We start from the raw sequence: 16,347 nt of genomic DNA, 5'->3' as shown, positions 1-16,347 counted from the left end.
AGTGCTGCTGCCTTCCCACCAGTAATGAGCCACTTTACTGAATGAGCCTTAAGTGCATGTTTTCGTTGAGAAGAGCACACAGTCACACAGCCCTTCTATTCGGTCATGCTCCCAGGTATCAGAAACCTTCTCATCACTGTGTGTGTGTGTGCATTTGAGTCATGTGCACTAATTAGCGCATAATGTATGAAACCATTTGTAAATATAGCTCCCTGTAAAATTATTCAGTAAGATCAAATCATGATGTACCCAAGGAATAGTAAGTTTGATGACCTTCTCACACCATTTGGATTCCCTCATCTTTATCCATATACTTCAGGATGTGTGGTTTGTATCCACACAGCAGAGCATATTCCTCATATTGATTTAAGCCTTCAGAACATCAGAGGTAAAAATCAGTGAGTCATCAACAACAGACAATAAAAACACTTATACCTTCACAAATCTTTATTGTCCATTTCATTAGAATCAAAATTGTTGTATTCAGCAGTGTTATGCATCTTTGAATACATTCAGAGGTGTTAGAATCATGTTATATGTTTAGTGCAGGAATGATAAAGTACTTACATATAAAAAAAATAAAAAAACGAATGACAGCCAATGTGTGCTTAACACTAAGCCACTAGAGCACTACAGTCTCTTATAAAACCTGTTAAACCAAATGGTTAGCTATTGATTAAATTGATTTGGTACTGGCACCAAAGCCATGGGGATAAGAGCAGTTAAAAAGCATCACAAAAATCTGATGTCAAATCAATTGTTAAATGCATTGGTTTATTAAATACCTCAGAATTCTCACATTATGATTTTCTGAGCATAATTGTATTATTGGTAAGATTTACAAAATGAACAGTGCTCTGTATTAAATTCTGCTCACAGCATCAGGCACAGAATGTATTCCAGACTGATTGAATTGATTCCACGTCGAGCACAATGATGCGGTGACCTCTGTATAGATTACTGAGTGAAACATATGCCAGTGGCTAACAGGGGATTGCATGTAATTGCCTTGATAGTTAATCACATGCAGTAAACAAAAACCGCAACACCAGTAAACAGGAAGAGGGAGAGTGAGGAAACATGCCAACAGAAAACATGCATAGTTAGAACATACAGCCAACTCCTGATAAATGCAATAGCATGTCTGATTGGGACTATCTTGAATGCATGCACCAAATCAGAGCATGCAGGTTTACAAGCAAGTAAAATGGATATACAGGTATTTGAAATGGGATAGGTGAACTGCAATGCAGTTGAGAGCAGCAGTGGGCTTTATGGCTGGGTTATCTTGACTCTAGAACAGGGTGAATACAGCAGTATGATGTCAAAACCATCTCTGCTGTGTCCAAACACTCCTTCACTGTCAGATTACCACATTCTGCTCTACTCCCTTCTCCCTGATTACTGTGATGGGACTTACTCCTCCCCACGACTCAGAGATTACAGACCAAGACAAACAAGCTCAAAGACACAGCAGCATCCTCATAGATATGGCCAACAGTCAACACAGGGCGCAGCATAGAGTGAAGAGTCAGGGATCAGCCACAGTGGAGAGTCAGGGGAGAGAACAGCACAAAGATCAGTTATAGGATCGACCAATCCCAGAATTGACCCCCAACCACTTGTGGAGATTTGGGAGGATTGAAGAAGTTTAAGCAATACCAGCCTACCAGAACTATTACCATATTGCTTATACATAACACATCCAAACATGTGCCAAGGGGTAGGGTTAGTGGTCTTTTTGAATTGGACAGCCTAGAGTACACTCACATTCAGCAATAGAAGGATCATCTTAGGGCCCAGCCACAGTTAGTTGAGGAAGCACCAGAAGAAAGAACAGTCATTGAATCAGCATATAAACCAAATAGAGGGAAGAGCAGAGGGAACAGTCCTAGAGTCAGAATACAGAGAGAGTGGGAGTATCCTTGTGTGGAGTCTAACACACTGATTAATGAGCCTGGAGTGAGAAACACACACAGGCAGCCAGAGAGTTGGGCAATCAGTTCATCATGCTTTATTTTGTGTGACCCTTACTACTGATGTGGCGATGGCTAGAGATCTGCACAGAACTCTCTCCTCTCCTCACTGTCTGCACCATTGCACAATACTGACAGAGACAATCCAACCCTCTGCTAATGAGAGGGGGTTTGAGTGTGAGAGGGGTTTGGACAGAGGACACAGTATGTGACTGTGTGAGAGAGAGACAAAGCTATTGGGTTATTATTGCTATAAGGATTATGCTGATTTCCTTACATTTACAGGTTTAATGGAAGCAGGGTTTGACGCATACATAGACAATACATGGACATATTTAGTGTGAGGTGCTCAGACAGTCAAACTGTGTTCAGGTGGGTCAGAGGGGGTGTGTCTGGCCAGTGGTGGTCACTCCCCCAGCTCTTTGAAAGCCTGTAAGTGCTGGCTGTAGCGGAAGGAGGTGTCCCTGGCTGTTTCAAGCTGCTTCTCACACCACAGAATCAGAGCCTGGCGTAACAACTCCACACGAGTACTGTGGAACCTTGCTATCTGGAACACACACACGCCACTGAACTTTACAATAAAATAGAACATATATTTCAGTCAAAACTCAGCAGACAAAAAGCAAGTCTGTTGTATAAGAGCTGCTAAGGGGAGAGGTGAGAGTCAGAATGAAGTGAACATTGGAGGTGAAAGGCAGCAGTCCAGTGGGCTGTATGTACCTCCTGTTTAGCCACTCCAGATACATGATCAAACTCCTTCTCAGCTGCCACTTTCAATTCGTCCATCTGAATCAGAGAGGAAAATACATCACTCACACAGTGCAGAACATAACAGTTTCAGAACTATTAGTCAATATACAGTCAAGTCCTGATAAGTGCACATTGGAAAAAGTGTAAACACTGTTTAATTGTATTGCAGTTCACCAATAGCAATTCAACTATATTTTTTACTGGGATATCTTTATGCAGGAATGACAGTCTCAAGCCATATAAGCAGCTGGCTCTAGATGAGAGAGCACTACTGACCCCTGCTCGACCTATGAGGAACAAGCAGTGCCTGATGTGTCCCCGTCTGTGTGAACAAAAACACTTACAGCAGCTTTCTTTACAGGCTTGGCTCTCTCTGCATTCCTGCTGGCTGTTTCTAGCTCCACAAGCTTACAGGTCCTCCTGTACAGCATCTCCTACAAAAGAACCCACTCAAATGGCTCAAAGATCAACCTTATTTATCCATAAAGAAAATATTTAATAACAACTTTTTATTTATACATTTTTTATTTAACCTTTATTTAACAACTAGGCAAAGCAGTTAAGAACAAATTCTTATTTACAATGATGGCCTACACCGGCCAAAACCGAACGACACTGGGTCAATTGTGCGCCAATCTATAGGACTCCCAATAATGGACGGTTGTGATACAGCCTGGATTTGAATCAGGGTGTCTGTAGTGACGCCTCTAGCACTGAGATGCAGTGCCTTAGAACGCTGCACCACTCGGGAGCCCTTTAATATCAACAATATGTGTTAAGAGTTTCCTGGGAAATTTGTGATGTCTGTGACAGCTGAATGGGTTGAGGTTTTTCCACCATGACCTAATGGAAATGACAGTATGTCCTAATACAAACTGTGAGCATTAACAGTTACAACACTAATACTGAACAATGTTGTTGTTCACCAATAACTGAGCAGCTAACACTAAGGCCAGGAGTTTTTCCCAGTCAGGTCATGTAGACAGGAAAAACTCCTGGCCCTAGTAATGAAAGATGATGTCTGACCTTCTCTGCCTCTTGGCAACGAGACTCCAGATCCAGCCCCAGCCCCAGAGTGCTCAAGTTGTTCTCAGCAACACTCTCAAAGTTTCTCTGCCCACAGAGAAAGAGACAAACATAATTAGCAATGCATGTGTGGTAAATCATGTGAAATATCCTCCCAGTCTTTTTTCCTTTGAATTGTTGTTGTTTGGTCAAATGTATATTTTCACAGGGTGAGGATGACATTTTACCTTGATTGAATCTATGACCTCAGACAGCTTGACACATATCCTGCAAGATGAAATAGGGGAATAGGTGAGTCCCTTTAAAAACCACCGCCCATATACATGGTGAAGACAGATCGTTCATTGCAATGGTATTCAAACTTTTTCAACAGGGACCCAATTTTTTCAGGCAGGATTTCTGGGGACCACATTTTGTCCCCACAATAAATTACTGCGACCCCACCCCAAATCTAATGTCACAACCAAATCTGTACATTTCGATTTTTAAATCAACAAATAGGCCTAACCTTCATTTCATTTGAATCTCTTACCAAATGAAAAGAAAACAATAAGTACATTTACTCAATAAAATAGTATTTTTCTAATTATCTTTCTCAAAAATGTTTGTATATTGTTACATGCAACAATCTGTACTCTTAATACAGTTGAAGTCTGAAGTTTACATACACCTTGGCCAAATACATTTACTCAGTTTTTCACAATTCCTGAAATGTAATCCTAATAAAAATTCACTGTTTTAGGTCAGTTAGGATCACCACTTTATTTTAAGAATGTGAAATGTCAGAATAATAGTAGAGAATTATTTCTTTCAGCTTTTATTTCTTTCATCACATTCCCAGTGGGCCAGAAGTTTACATACACTCAATTAGTATTTGGTAGCATTGCCTTTAAAATGTTTCACTTGGGTCAAACGTTTCGGGTAGCCTTCCACAAGCTTCCCACAATAAGTTGGGTGAATTTTGGCCCATTCCTCCTGACAGAGCTGGTGTAACTGAGTCAGGTTTGTAGGCCTCCTTGCTCGCACACACTTTTTCAGTTCTGCCCACAAATGTTCTATAGGATTGAGGTCAGGGCTTTGTGATGGCCACTCCAATACCTTGACTTTGTTGTCCTTAAGCCATTTTGCCACAATTTTGGAAGTATGCTTGGGGTCATTGTCCATTTGGAAGACCCATTTGCACCAAGCTTTAACTTCCTGACTGATGTCTTGAGATGTTGCTTCAATATATTCACATAATTTTCCTACCTCATGATGCCATCTATTTTGTGAAGTGCACCAGTCCCTCCTGCAGCAAAGCACCCCCACAACATGATGCTGCCACCCCCGCGCTTCACGATTGGGATGGTGTTCTTCGGCTTGCAAGCCTCCCCCCTTTTCCCTCCAAACATAATGATGGTCATTATGGCCAAACAGTTATATTTTTGTTTCATTAGACCAGAGGACATTTCTCCAAAAAGTAAGATCTTTGTCCCCATGTGCAGTTGCAAACCGTAGTCTGGCTTTTTTTATGGCGGTTTTGGAGCTGTGGCTTCTTCCTTGCTGAGCAGCCTTTCAGGCTGTGTCGATATATGACTCGTTTTACTGTGGATATAGATACTTTTGTACCCATTTCCTCCAGCATCTTCACAAGGTCCTTCGCTGTTGTTCTGGGATTGATTTGCACTTTTCGCACCAAAGTACGTTCATCTCTAGGAGATAAAATGCGTCTCCTTCCTGAGCGGTATGGCGGCTGCGTGGTCCCATGGTGTTTATACTTGCGTACTATTGTTTGTGCAGATGAACTTGGTACCTACAGGCGTTTTCCCATGATGTCAAGCAGAGGCACTGAGTTTGAAGCTCGGCCTTGAAATACATCCACAGGTACACCTCCAATTGACTCAAATTATGTCAATTAGCCTATCAGAAGCTTCTAAAGCCATGACATAATTTTCTGGAATTTTCCAAGCTGTTTAAAGGCCCAGTCAACTTAGTGCATGTAAACTTCTTACCCACTGGAATTGTGATACAGTGAATTAATCTGTCTGTAAACAATTGTTGGAAACCAACTTGACAAAACTATAGTTGGTTAACAAGAAATTTGTGGAGTGGTTGAAAAACAAGTTTGAATGACTCCAACCTAAGTGTATGTAAACTTCCGACTTGAACTATATATATATATATATATATATATATATATATATATATATATATTATTTATCCTATTGTTTAATTCTGGCAACCCCACTACAGTCAGTTAGGGTCGAAACCCCAACTTTGAATATCTCTGGTTTATTCTATGTAAATATAGATATGACATCTATGGTGTGGTTCTCTCACTTTGAGAAGGCCAGGACAGCCGAGTCTTCTTCCTGCTCCACACAGAGATGCAGAGCGGTTGAGAAGTGTCCACAAGCCACTGCTAGTTCTGGGGAAACACACATGGTAAGCAACAGCAGCAGAAACCACAAACACATGTAACTTCTAAAACTTTGTTTAGCCACAACACGTGCCACCACACTCGATTGCAACCTCACTCTCTGACTCAAAATGTCTTACTTTGTTCTGTCAGCACCACATCAATGAACCTCTGGAAAAAGAGAAGATATAAGAGGGGCTGCAGACAACCAAAACAGGTCAAGAGAGAGAGAGAAAATGGTACAGAGCACTAACCTCTGTTGCTGATTTGGAGCACCCAGTGAGAGTTAAGTTGTTATCACGCTCAGTCTGAAAAAAGTCATCCACATCCTGGAGACAGAAAGGAATGTCCTGATTCACTTTGGACAATCTGACAACACACAAATCTTCTCAACACTTTCAGCTATTGTGGATGTTGTGCTGAACACATACAGTTTTGTCTGGTTAATGTATATGGATGTGATGGGGTTAGATCTTGTTTGTCCTTAGAGTGACATGTGGAAGGTGCAGGGTTAGGTTTTGATTGTCCATTATATTATACTGAGGTACCTTGTGACCCTCCTTCCTCATCCCTTCCATGGCCTGGCTCAGGCGATTGAAGATACCCTTCCTCACCCTCTGACGACCTGGGGGCTGGAGCGCACCCACGTATGCATACACAACCACACACACAACCACACACACATGCGCACACACATGCGCACGCGCGCGAAAGGGACAGATTAAGGGTACGAGTAACTCATTTCATTACATCGAATCAAACTTTATTTGTCACATGCGCCGAATACAACAGGTTTAGGCCTTACCGTGAAATTCTTACTTACAAGCCCTTAACCAACAGTGCAGTTCAAGAAAGACTTAAGAAAATATTTACCAAATAAACTAAAGTAAAAATTATAAAAAGTAACACAATAAAATAATAATAACAAGGCTATATACAGGGGGTACCGGTAATGAGTCAATGTGCGGGGTACAGGTTAGTCGAGGTAATTTGTACATGGAGGTAGGGGTGAAGTGACTATGCATAGGTAATAAACAGCAAGTAGCAGCAGTGTAAAATCAAATCGGGGGGGAGGTCAATGTAAATAGTCCAGGTGGCCATTTGATTAATTGTTCAGCAGTCTTATGGCTTGTGGGTAGAAGCTTACAAAGCCTTTTGGTCCAAGACATGGCGCTCCGGTACTGCTTGCCGTGAGGTAGTAGAGCGAACAGTCTATAACTTGGGTGAGGTGTAAGGTTTATGTAAACTTCCGACTTCAACTGTAGGTCCTGGATGGCAGGAAGCTTGGCCACAGTGAGGTACTGGGCCGTACGTACTACCCTCTGTAGCGCCTTACGGTCAGATGCCGAGCAGTTGCCATACCAGGCAGTGAGGCAACCGGTCAGGATGCTCTCGATGGTGCAGCTGTAGATCTTTTTGAGGATCTGAGGAACATGCCAAATCTTTTCAGTCTCCTGAGGGGGAAAAGGTGTTGTCGTGCCCTCTTCACGACTGTCTTGGTGTGTTTGGACCATGATAGTTTGTTGGTGATGTGGACACCAAGGAACTTGAAACTCTCGACCCGCTCCACTACTGCCCTGTCGATGTTAATGGAGGCCTGTCCGGCCCGCCTTTTCCTGTAGTCCACGATCAGCTCCTTTGTCTTGCTCACATTGAGAGAGAGGTTGTTGTCCTGGCAGACCTCCTCCCTATAGGCTATCTCATCGTTGTCGGTGATCAGGCCTACCACTGTTCTGTCATCAGCAAACTTAATGATGACGTTGGAGTCATATTTGGCCACGCAGTCGTGGGTGAACATGGATACTACAATGCAAAATAATGGTTTTGTCAGACAATCATCTCCTACATTGACACACTTCATTTTGAGAAGAGCTGACTATAATAAGAGGAATATGACTATTTAGAGAAAAAAGAGAAACAGAAAGGCCTGTTAGAGAGACCTGGAACTGGATGCGGGCTGAGAGTCAGGGGGTGCTGACAGTCCTCATACACTCCAGTCTATTTCTATGACTACTGTTACTCATACAGTACTGAAATTATCAGATTAGCAGAGTTAACACTCAAAGAGGTCAAACCATGACGTCAGCGTCAAAGTCGGATCTCTAGAAAAATGGCAGAGTTTTTGATTTGGAATTCAGAGTTGGAGAACTGTTAAACTATTTTTCCCAGACGGATCTTATTTTTTTCAGAGTTACCAGTTGTCTTCAATGCATTGAAGTCTGAGATTTCGGAGTTGTTTTGAACACTGCATTAGTCTCAGAGGAGGGAGAGAGAGAGAAGCAGAGGGGTTCACCTCTCACGGTCCTTGCTCTCTCATTTTCCTCCTGTGAGACTGACCAGAGAGAGGTGACAGTCTTCCACCTGATGGTGAAACTCGAGTCGCACCGTATCTGCCTCGTGCACAAATTCATGTTGGTCCTATGACCAGAGAAAGTGAAATACTCCTCGATATTAAAATAGACATGATGAGCTGCTAATAATAATAAAAACACAGGGCTGTCGATAGACTTGGCTACTCATTAATTGCAGCTGCATTGAGAGTGGAAGTAGGGAGAAGCGTGTCGATGGTGTTGAGGTCAGGGCTCTGTGCAGGCCAGTCAAGTTCTTCCACACCGATCTCGATAAACTATTTATTTATGGACCTTGCATTGTGCACGAGGGCATTGTCATGTCATGTTGAAACAGAAACATTACCTGTCAGCAATGGGTGTGGCTGAAATAACCATTATTATTATTTTTGGCTCATTGCCATGTTAAACTATTTCGAAACTATTTTAACTAACTACACTAATGATAACTTCCTTGGTTAGGAACAGATCAACCCAAAACACCCACTACCACCAAACACCCAACAGATCAACCCAAAGGACACGCCACTACAAATGTCGTAACAACTTCCCCTCAAGGTTAGTACAAGCTGAAATTATACTATATGAGCAAGATATTCTAGCAAAAACCTTACATATTCATACTGTATATCTGTCAAAAGGTACATTTTCACTGCTCTGTCTGACAATCCTTTGCTGTAGCACTCATGCAACTTCCCATGCCATCTCAGTTAGACTGACAGAACATGTTCATGTCCGGGGGGACTTCAGGAGAAACGTAACCTTCATCCTCTGACCCCAGTACAATCCTCTACATCTTACTGTCTGTTCTACCAGTCATACTGATCATCGCTGGAGTGGCTCTGTACATATACAAGAGGAACAAAGGTACTTCTTTAACACACAGTTAAAACTACCAGATGAAAAATATTGTTGTCATTGTTAAATATGAGTTCAGATAGTGAATCCCTTGACCCCTATGGAAGAAAAACACAGAAGAAAAATAGTGGGAGCCAAACAGGAGGAAAGCAAAAGGATGAGGTAAAATAATGCATGTCACATGAAACACTGAGAATGTTACTGAATTAAATTGCCTCAGTTTCAGTGGAAAAATCAAGCCTTGAAGAAGTATTATATCCTATGTAGTAATCAAAGTGTTATTTGTTTAATGATGGAGGTGTGCAAGTCTCATTGTATCTCTTCTCTAGGATGATCCCTCTGCATTGTACTCCACAATTTCAGACAGAAACACTGCTGTTGAAGAAAAGACAACACCACTTAGTGTAAGTATAAACTTTATATAGGCCTGGTGGGAATTCAAATAGTTGTGCCTTCTAGATTTTAGCAGCAGCACGCGCAGTTTCTCTAAATGTATCTTGTGTTTGTAATTGCCCCTCTCTATAGGAGGATCCCTCAGTGACATACTCCACCATCGACCACATGAAAGGAAAGCAGAAAGCAGCAGTAAGTCTGGAGAACAGTGGTGAAACAGAGTACGCCAGCATCAAGATAGGCAGATCCCCCTAGAGCCAGTATACACTAAGCCTACAACTGGCTCACAGCCTTATACTGCAGAGATCTCATATTGCGTCCAGTATCATGTGGTTTTATCTGGCACACTTGAGTGTAAATATGTTTCACTCTCCACCTCAGTAAGACAAGTTTAGTTGAGCTGTTCACAGGAGATCAGATGTTAAATCAACCAAACACTCTAGAGAAGAGATGAGTAAGATTGGTGAAGTAACAAGAAGACGTTTGTTTTTGTGTAGCAGAGACACACACAGCGCCGTATATGGCTGTAAGTTGACCTAGTTCCCTTTTTATATTGCTGTTGTGCAATTATTTTTATATCTGTAAACTTCTTTCAAATAAAGACGGAGAACTTCAGACATTTAAAAAAAAGAAAAAAGGAAGATGTTTAACATGTGAATCGTATCTTTCTGCCAAATAACTGGTACACCCTGAGCAATTCATCTTTCTCCACATTTGACAACATAAAAACAGGTTAAACATTTTTTTTGTATCAGAGTGTGTCACAGACAACAATCTTTGTGAAAACAACCTCAACCTCTTGTCAAAACCAGTTAGCTATTTCCGCTTTGGTGTAATGGAGAAATCACACATTGTGGTCTTTGTGAACAAGAAAATCAGTCTAACAATAACATCAACTGAAGCTACTTTTCAGTGCAGTGTGTGAAATGTTTCTGAGGTCTGTTCTCTTGCCCTTGTTTAGATACAGACAACATTGTCATTTGTCAAAGTCACATCCTACAATAGTCTACTTCAGCACACTCCCATAGACCCAAATCAGATGGCCATCTAAGTACAGCTTCTTAATATATTGTAATGAAACAGGAAGGGAGAGTGGCTCGAACCTAAATTCTATTGATTGGATATGATTTGGAAAGGCACACACCTGTCTATATAAGGTCCTACAGTTGCCAGTACATGTCAGAGCAAAAACCAAGCCATGAGGTCGAAAGAATTGTCTGTAGCGCTCTGAGACAGGATTGTGTCAAGGCAAGGGGAAGGGTACCAAAAGATGTCTGCAGCATTGAAGGTCCCCAAGAAAACAGTGGCCTCCATCATTCTTAAATGGAAGAAGTTTGGAACCACCAAGATTCTTCCTAGAGCTGGCTGCCCGGCCAAACTGAGTAATTGGGGGAGAAGGGCCTTGGTCAGAGAGGTGACTAAGAACACAATGGTCACTCTGACAGAGCTTAGATTTCCTCTGTGGAGATGGGAGAACCTTCCAGAAGGACAACCATCTCTGCAACACTCCACCAATCAGGCCTTTATTGTAGAGTGGCCATACAGAAGCCACTCTTCAGTAAAAGGCACATGACAGCCCGCTTGGAGTTTGCAAAATGGCACCTAAAGGACTCTCAGACCATGAGAAACAAGATATTCTAGTCTGATGAAACCAAAATTGAAACCTGGCACCATCCCTAAGGTGAAGCATAGTGATGGCAGCATCATGCTGTGGGGATGTTTTTCAGTGGCAGGGACTGGGAGACTAGTCAGGATCAAGGGAATGATGAATGGAACAAAGTACAGAGATACTTGATGAAAACCTGCTCCAGAGTGCTCAGGACCTCAGACTGGGGTGAAGGTTCACCTTCTAACAGGACAACGACCCTAAGCACACAGCCAAGACAATGCAGGAGTGGCTTAGGGACAAGTCTATGAATGTCCTTGAGTGGCCCACCAGAGCCCGGACCTGAACCTGATCGAACATCTCTGGAGAGACTTGAAAATACAACAAAATGTGAAAAAAGTTAAGGGGTCTGAATACTTTCCAAATACACTGTATGCAGCCAATGGGCAAGTGCCCTATACTGATAAACTTTACAAAACAAATGTGAATCAACTGTTTGCCAGTCTCTTAAACATTGTGTGGAAACTCAAAAATCCCTAGTTACTAAATGCACCATGTTACAAAGTACAAGACATACAATTGGAACTGGCTAGTTCAAACCCAACAGGTCATTAAGACACAGGTCAAACACATGGTGATGATTGGACTCAAACTGAACAGGAGAGGATAGGACATTGAGAAAGGGGTAGGATTAAACAGCTGGAGAAGGAGAAGAGGGTTTGGTGGTAATAACACACCTCTGAGCTAGTGAGGAAGTTCTCCAGGCATTTGTTCTTGCTGAGCGTGGTGTGTGCTGCCACCTGGTGGAGATAGGTCTCCAGTGCCATGCAGTACATACGCCAGTCCTCCCCCATGGCCAAGAAACCTACACCGCAGACCAGTGAGACAGCCAAATCTTTCACTTCAAATCAATATAAAAACATTGGTATGGCCACCCATACAATATCAGACAATAAACTGACCAATGAATAACAACGTTGTAGAGTTTCATTGGATGTAAGACATATATATTTTTAATTGGTTTTCACATATTAATGACACAACATAATAATTTATAACAAATGATCAATAATAACTTAATAAAACACATTGTTAGCAAGCATTGATAAATATCTGTGTGATGTCAGGTGCATTGGGTCAGGGCTGTAAGCAATTATTTGTTGACAAATACATACCAAGTTGTTTCAGAACTTTGGTTGGTGCATTCAACTGAGGCTTGGCTGGTAGAGGAGGAAACTAGGGAGAGAAGTCACATAGTGGTATTTTTTATGAGGCTAGAATTCCCAATGCAATGGTGTATAGCCTACATTGAGCTACATTTTGAAATGATAAACTGGGTGGTTCGAGCCCTGAATATTAATTGGCTGACAGCCGTGGTATATCAGAGAATGCAAAGAGTGTGCAAAGCTGTCATCAAGGCAAAGGGTGGCTACGTTGAAGAATCTAAAATATAAAATATATTTTGATTTGTTTAACACTTTTTTTGGTTACCACATGTGTTATTTCATAGTTGACATCTTCACTATTATTCTACAATGTAGAAAATAGTAAAAATAAAGAAAAACCATTGAATGAGTAGGTGTGTCCAAACTTTAGACTGGTACCGTATAGTCACTGTTGAAGCTTATAGGTTTGCTAGTTAGGGTCAGTGTCAGGATTCGATCATGTGTCAGGTGTACGTAGGAAGAGGTGGGATACTAACAATGACACCCAGTATCCCAGGCACCACCTCCTGAGAGAACAGACACTTCTGCAACCACTGAAAGTCCTCATGAGTCCTAGCCACATGGTATTCCCCACTGCCTGACAACTGGGAGGGAGGGAGGGAGGGACACACAGACAGACAGACAGACAGACAGACAGACAGACAGACAGACAGACAGACAGACAGACAGACAGACCATGTCACAACAGTCAAACAGGAAACAAGTGCATTTGGTACAGTATTCATGCACGCCATTGAAAACCTCCTGATCCTATAGTACATGTGGACACAATAACAGGCACTGAGAAAAAATACTTACTTTATAGTCACTGTATCCAACAAAGGAAATAAGAACCTGACCAATGTATAGTATATACCATAATTGTGCACTATACTCTTACTGAATGACTTCAGTTAATGGCCATCTTCAAGGCTTTAAGGTCCCACTGAGTAGGGTTCTGACAATCAGTCATTCTCCAAAATAGTGGCAACATTAGGCTGCGAGACCATTTAATTTATCTCTGAAAACGACTCACCTTCTGGGATATGACTATGAAGGTCAGTGCATCCCCGTCTCTAACGGCGTCAGCCACCCGGATAGTTTGGGCACTCACACTAAGTGACCCCTCTCTAGCCTCCTCCTGAAATCAACAACAATCATTTCTGTCAGACTCCAAACAACATCAGAAAGCATTCATCATGAGACATGGTTATTGCTACAACTATTGAATGTCATTTAACTTAAAGTAGCTTATCATCCTGCACATGCGCTGATAAATGTCCATTATTACCACATCCTCACAAAAGTACACTTTCAGGTTTACAAAAACGTCAGCATTCCAATACTTGCAGTATGACTCATTTTAGCGTTTTAAATGATCTTCACAGCTAAAACGTAAAACGCAAAAGGTGTAAAGGTGTGTCTCTGGCAGACAGCCCATCACATGATGACCAGGAACCGTAGATAAACTGTCTTATCAGACTACAACATACTACACAGACTTACCATCATTTTCTAACTACTGTATGTGCAGTCACTCTCCCAACATCTATAGTTTGGTAAAACTGTAAATTTGATACAAATATAAAAGCACAGATCCTTTGTCTCCTAACGGCAGCGGTGCACAAACAGACACACTAACTATTGAAGAGGCACAGGATTTCCTTTAGGTCAAAGTGCAGGAGTGAGAGGGCAAAAAAACAGCCAAACCAAAGAAAGTGCTGGCGCAGGGAAAAACAGAGGGGAGTAACGATGTGTTACTGAGTAACTCAAATGTCTGGACCACGGCCACACCCGCACAGGAAAGATAGGAGAACTGACCATACAGTTCCCCTCAGTCAACCATGCAGACTGGTAAACAACTGGAACTTATTTTGGCCCATAAAAGTAGCACAGCTCATTCAATAGTATATAACGTTTCCAATGTCCACTTTATACTATGGAACACAGGCACTATGTGCTGTTATGTGACAGAATCAACACCAGACATAATCAATGTAAGGGCACTGTGACTTTATTGCACATTCGACCCATCTGACTGCAAACATTATATGAGCCCATGAAAACATAGATAGATCATGCCCTCTCACACACTTCCTCAGCACTGCTGTCTGTGTGTGTTTTCTTCCAACAGAACTGTGGTCCCTCTTGCTCCCCAAACCCCTCCTCATGGTCCCCCAGCCCCATCTGGCTGAAGGGATCCCCCGAGAGGTCAAAGAAGCTGCTACCCAGGAAGGCCTGATACTCATGGAGGTCATCCTCATCCTCTCCCCCTAACTGGAAGCTCCAGGAGTCCCCCACATCCTCCAGAATGGGGTCCTCGTCCATATTCAGGCCCTGGAAGAGCTCCTCCAGGTTAAAGTACAAGGAGCCCTGGCCCCCTCCATCCCCGGCCCAGTCCCCTTTACCCCCATCCTCCCCCTCAGTCTGGAAAGCCTCATGACCCATCTGGTCATACCACATCCGTTTCTCCTCGTTTGAGAGCACCTCGTATGCTTGAAGTGAAGAGAGAAGCACCCTGTTACCATAGCACTGGCAGCTCTGAAGTCTCTCAGTCCATTCACTCACACAATTACCCAGAACACATTGCTACATTACCTGAGCTTAAAAAGGTAGCCTATTCTGAAAGGTTAAAGTGGTGTTTTAGTGGTCTGAGTGCAGCACAGTATGAGACAAAACAACCTGTCTCTGTCTGCAGGTATTGGTTGCAACACTCTTTGCAAAGAATGTCAGCTTTATCTTAAAATGATCAAGATATATTAGTACATACAAAGATGTATTTTATTACATACAGTACAATATATATTCAGCTCTTACTGATCCAAGAGAGAAAAATAAAGTTGTGAGCCTAGGACCTTACCTTCAGCTATCTCCCTGAAAATCTTCTCTGCATAGGGACTTTTGTTCCTGTCTGGATGGTATGTCATGGCCAGTTTATGGAAGGCCTTCTTGACCTGCCTGTCAGTGGCAGACTGTGGGACACCCAGCACCTCATAGTAGTCTCTAGTAGTAGCCTCAGAGTCACAGGGCCACAGGAACACAACACACCACAAGGAGCCCAGCAGCAGCATCCCAGAGGAAAGATGTCGCATTGCCTATATTGTACCTGCTACAGCGAGGACATGAAGTGTAAGAAAAACGATGTTTTTCTAATGTAACACGCAGTTAGTTATTCTTCACTGTAACTCTAGTAGGAGTGGTGTCCCGCTCGTAACCACACAAAAGCAAAGTTAAACGTACAAGCTTCATGTCAGCATACCAACAGTGTACATAGGCATATGATGTCTTCAGGCAACACACACACACACACACACACACACACACACACACACACACACACACACACAATGCATAACGCTGTATAGGGGTATAAATTGTATACACACAAATGTTGGTGTCGAACTTGGCTAATCATCACAATGTGGATTCTCTGCTAGCACTCTGCCTTGCTTGCTAATGTTTGCATTACTTGCTAGTAAGCTAATAGCATGCCAGGTCTAGTAAATAAACAGCAGCTACGGTCGTGTTCAAAGTCGTCTCCCTCCTCGGAATTTTTAGAAGATTATTTGTGACAAACTACATACACACCAAAGTTCAGCTGGTACCTACTAAAAGGTTAGTGCGGCTACCAATTAGGCCTTTTAGGCTATAAAGAACCACCGCCAGCATCTTGTTCATGTTTAACAGCTGCACTGTAAATATTCCCGCCCACAATGTATCCAGGCAGGTACAGGGTCACCTGTCATCCTGCAAACCCCGTCGTGTCTGAGTCCCCCACCAGAGGGCG

At 42.4% G+C, this 16,347-nt stretch overlaps 2 protein-coding genes across 2 annotated transcripts; both read right to left on the bottom strand.

The window, feature by feature from the left end:
* Positions 1-432: 432 nt before the first annotated feature.
* si:dkey-28n18.9 (sorting nexin-6) lies at positions 433-14,244 on the bottom strand. Its single transcript, XM_029693864.1, has 14 exons — positions 14,067-14,244; positions 13,597-13,701; positions 13,058-13,165; positions 12,531-12,591; positions 12,093-12,220; positions 6,699-6,782; positions 6,405-6,479; positions 6,291-6,321; positions 6,072-6,159; positions 3,980-4,019; positions 3,753-3,839; positions 3,071-3,160; positions 2,697-2,762; positions 433-2,523 (listed from the first exon to the last, which is right to left on the bottom strand). The coding sequence occupies exons 1-14, from the start codon at positions 14,070-14,072 to the stop codon at positions 2,383-2,385; spliced, it is 1,110 nt and encodes a 369-aa protein (XP_029549724.1). The 5' UTR covers positions 14,073-14,244; the 3' UTR covers positions 433-2,382.
* A 392-nt stretch (positions 14,245-14,636) lies between these two features.
* Positions 14,637-16,226, bottom strand: LOC115149801 (dnaJ homolog subfamily B member 9-like). Its single transcript, XM_029692628.1, has 3 exons — positions 15,947-16,226; positions 15,421-15,669; positions 14,637-15,055 (listed from the first exon to the last, which is right to left on the bottom strand). The coding sequence occupies exons 2-3, from the start codon at positions 15,650-15,652 to the stop codon at positions 14,637-14,639; spliced, it is 651 nt and encodes a 216-aa protein (XP_029548488.1). The 5' UTR covers positions 15,653-15,669; positions 15,947-16,226.
* Positions 16,227-16,347: the final 121 nt, after the last annotated feature.

The sequence above is a fragment of the Salmo trutta genome, chromosome 16 (assembly GCF_901001165.1).
Source record: "Salmo trutta chromosome 16, fSalTru1.1, whole genome shotgun sequence".
NCBI lineage: Eukaryota > Metazoa > Chordata > Actinopteri > Salmoniformes > Salmonidae > Salmo > Salmo trutta.
This window is presented reverse-complemented; position numbering and strand designations above follow the sequence as displayed.